Source organism: Eimeria maxima, genomic scaffold (genome assembly GCF_000499605.1).
Source record: "Eimeria maxima Weybridge genomic scaffold, Emw_scaff1047, whole genome shotgun sequence".
NCBI lineage: Eukaryota > Apicomplexa > Conoidasida > Eucoccidiorida > Eimeriidae > Eimeria > Eimeria maxima.
Genome location: NW_013563381.1, coordinates 2,124 through 6,010, shown reverse-complemented (window position 1 = coordinate 6,010; position 3,887 = coordinate 2,124). Strand labels below are relative to the sequence as shown.

Below are 3,887 nucleotides of genomic sequence, written 5' to 3'. Positions count from 1 at the left end.
TATATACTCTAATAAACCCTAATTTTAAATATGTTGAGGAATAGTGTGTTAATAGTGAGGAAAAGGATAAACCCTAAACCCTAAACCCTAAACCCTAAACCCTAATTAGTAATAAGGACTCACTTTTAGCAAAATAGGAGGTAATAACTCTTCTGCAACACAATCGGCTAGAGAGGGTTGCTGCAGCGGCAGCACGAGCTGCTGCTGCTGCTGCTGCTGGTGCTGGTGCAGCACGAGCTGCTGCTGCTGCTGCTGCTGCTGCAGCTCCTTAAGGGAAGAAGGGAATTCTTCTTCTTCTTCGTTCCCCTCTGTTACCTCATATAAACTCCCTATTGCCTTAACCTCCTCATTGCTGCTGCTGCTGCTGCTGCTGCTGCTGTTGCTGCTGCTGCTGCTGCTGTCTTTTGGGGGGCCCAACAACCTCCAACGCACGTAGGTGTATGATCGACCTAAACACACAAAACCCTAAACCCTAAACCCTAAACCCTAAACCCTACAATTAGAATGCATGACGCAATGATTCTATCTAAGAACACCCATAAACCCTAAACCCTAAACCCTAAACCCTAATTTACCAACAATACGGAAGAAAAAGCGAGTTAAGAAAACGGTCTCTTTATAACAATAACGAAGAAAAAGAAAATGTAAGGTGTCGCTGTACACACAAACCCTAAACCCTAAACCCTAAACCCTAAACCCTTAACCCTAAACCCTCATTATTATACCCTAAACCCTGCAGTGTGCCCCCATGTCATGCCACAAACCCTAAACCCTAAACCCTAAGTCTTCACAGGTAGACTCTATCTAATCAGGGAAAACCCTCAACCCACAGCCATAAACCCTAAACCCTAAACCCTAAACCCTAAACCCTTACCGGGAGAGTCTGTGCAAACACGAAGGGACAAAACCCCTAAATAAACCCACAACACCTTCAGCATCGTATACCTGTATCACAGCCAAACCCTAAACCCTAAACCCTAAACCCTAAACCCTAATTTGTTTTGGAAGAAATCCTCAATATACCTCCCCTCTTCCCTACCTAGGGTTTAGGGTTTAGGGTTTAGGGTTTAGGGTTTAGCGTACTATCTTAAGACCTTGAGCTAATAAAGAAAAAACATTCAATGCCCCTGGTTGCCGCATATACAGCAGCAGCGGCTGGCGTACAACTACAGGTACACCGGAGCTATTTTCTGCTGCTGCTGCTGCTGCTGCTGCTGTTGCTGCTGCTGCTGCTGCTGATGAGCCTGCTGCTGCTGCTGCTGCTGCTGCTGCATCACCAGGATAATCACGGAAGACAGGCACAACCACCGGAGATAAATAACGAGCGCATAATATACGACTTTGCAGCTGCACACACAAACCCTAAACCCTAAACCCTAAACCCTAAACCCTAAAACCCAAACCCTAAACCCTAAACCCTAAACCCTAAATCCTAAATCCCCCACCATAAACATTAAACCCTAAACATTAAACGCTACACCCTTAATTGTAAAGCTCAACCCTAAACCCTAAACCCTAAACCCTAAACCCTAATTTACAGTTTGTATAGGATAAGTAAATATATGAAGGAGTGTTAGGGATGCGCCAATGTTGCGAGGGTTTGCTGCCTCTAAGTGTTTGCCTGCTAAACCCCCATAGGGTCTATATAAACCCTCATCTAGCTGCTGCTGCTGCTGCTGCTGCTGCTGACGCTGCCGCCGCCGCTGCTGCTGCTGCTGCTGCTGCTCCTGCTGCTGGGTAGGGTCATCTTCTACCGCATGTATCTCCATTTCCTCGGTAGATGCAGCATGCGACTGCTGCTGCTGCTGCTGCTGCTGCGGTGATGGAGGCGGTGGGGTCGTTGCCCCTCCCGCTGCAGCAAATGCTGCAGCTGTTGCTGCTGCTGCTGCTGCTGCGGTCCTGCAGCACCGCCCGCTGCTTCGTTGTTGCTGCTTGTGCTGCACAACTTGCCGGTGTTTCTGCTGCTGCTCTTTCGGTTGTATCCTATGCTGCAGCAGCTGCTGCTGTTGCTGCTGCTGCTGCTGCTGCTTTTGCTGCTGTTGCTATTGTTGCTGCTGTAGAGAGCACTAAGGTCCTCCAAAAGCAGAAGACAAAGCAAAAAAAGCGGTAGATTTTAGGGTTTAGGGTTTAGGGTTTAGGGTTTAGGGTTTAGGGTTTAGAGAGGCGAGTCCATAATAAGTTGCTCAAAGTACGGTGTCCGTACACCGCAGCAGCAGGAAAGAGCTGCCTATACACCGTAAAAAAAAGAAATAAAAATAAAATTAATTTCCTTTTTTATTCCCTTTAATAAAAGACGCAAAAAGAAACAAACAAAACCCTTTTGTTTATAAAAGCCCCATCATGAGGGGCCCCTCAATCAGACATTATTATATACAATGGGGGCCCCCCAAGGGTTTAGGGTTTAGGGTTTAGGGTTTAGGGCTTCTTCTAGGGTTTATTGGTGGTGTTACTATTTTTTTTAGGGTTTGTAGCTCAGGGTGTATTGTCAAACTTCTTGGCTCGGTATATTAGTGTTTAGGGTTTAGGGTTTAGTGTTTAGGGTCTAGTGTTTAGGGTTTAGGGTTTAGGGTTTAGGGTTTAGGGTTTATCCCCTCGAAGGAAATAAGTAATTGGGGTATTAAAAAAAGGGTTTATAAAAACCCTTAAAAAAGATGTTAATTAAACCTTTGATTAATTAAGACAATTAGCAGCAGCAGCAGCAGCAGCAGCAGCAGCAGCAGCAAGGACAGCAACAGAAGCAACAGCAGCAAAACAGCAGCAACAGCAGCTGATTCAGCAACGGCAACAACAGCAGAAGTAATAAATACACTGCAGCAGCAGTAACAACGAGAGTAGCAGGAGCAACAACGCCACCAGTTGCAGCACCAGCAGCTGCAGCAGCAGCAGCAGCAGCTGCAGCAACTGCTGCTGCAGCGACAGGTGCAGCAGCAACAGTTGCAGCAGCGGCCAGTCATAGAGCAAAATGACCCAATCTGCTGTTCCGTCTGCTGCTGCTGCTGCTGCTGCTGCAGTAGATGAAGAAGGAAGCACAGCAACAGCAGCAGCAGCACAAACAGCAGCAGCAGCAACAGCAGCAACAGCAGCAGCAGCAGCAGCAGCAGAAGCACCATGGGATCATATAAATCGTCTTCTTGGTGTCCGCCCTCCATCATCTCGCCGCTCCCGCCTCCACCGCAGCAGCAGCAGCAGCAACAGCAGCAGCAGCAGCAGCAGCAACAGCAGCAGCAGCAGCAGCAGGAGCAGCAAATGGTATAGTAATGATTTATTAATAAATTATAATTATTTATTTAATATAAAAGAAGATTCTTCTTGGCCTTCTTCTTTCTTCTTTTTATTAAGATTGCTGCTGCAGCCTGCTGCTGCTGCTGCTGCTGCTAATGATGACAGCAGCAAGACCAGCAGCAGCAGCAGCAGCAGCAACAGCAACAGCAGTACAAGTTGCTGCTGCAGCAGGGTGGGGTGTACGTACACCTGTTGGGCATGCGGCAGCAAACCAGCAGCAATACGAGGAGGTGCATGCGAAGGATGTGATGCTGCTGCTGCTGCTATCCTGCAGCAGCATCAGCAGCGACTACAGCAGCAGCAGCAGCAGCAGCAACAGCAGCATGAGGAGGAAGAAGATTTAAATACATTAGAATGCTTAGGATCTATTGATTTGCTGCAGCAGCAGCAGCAGCAGCAGCAGGTGTACATACACCCCAATAATTGTGATGCTGCTGCACTGCTGTGTTATGTTAGTGATACATCAGAAGAAGAAACAGCAGCAGCAGCAGCAGCAGCAGCAGCAGCAGCAACACCAGCAGCAGCAGCAGAAGCAGAAGCAGCAGCAGCAGCAGCAGCAGCAGATGCAGCAGATGGATCATCAGATGACGGTGTCCCTTCAGCTG

At 47.8% G+C, this 3,887-nt stretch overlaps 1 protein-coding gene across 1 annotated transcript in view; it reads right to left on the bottom strand.

Moving 5' to 3' along the window:
- EMWEY_00047750 (hypothetical protein, conserved) overlaps positions 1–1,769 on the bottom strand; it is a gene marked incomplete at both ends in the record, with an annotated part of 3,534 nt that extends 1,765 nt beyond the window's left edge. The window contains 5 exons of the mRNA XM_013477228.1: positions 124–449; positions 576–655; positions 875–945; positions 1,165–1,347; positions 1,539–1,769. Coding sequence (XP_013332682.1) covers positions 124–449; positions 576–655; positions 875–945; positions 1,165–1,347; positions 1,539–1,769 — 891 coding nt within the window. The remainder of the gene's footprint in view (positions 1–123; positions 450–575; positions 656–874; positions 946–1,164; positions 1,348–1,538) is intronic.
- Positions 1,770–3,887: the final 2,118 nt, after the last annotated feature.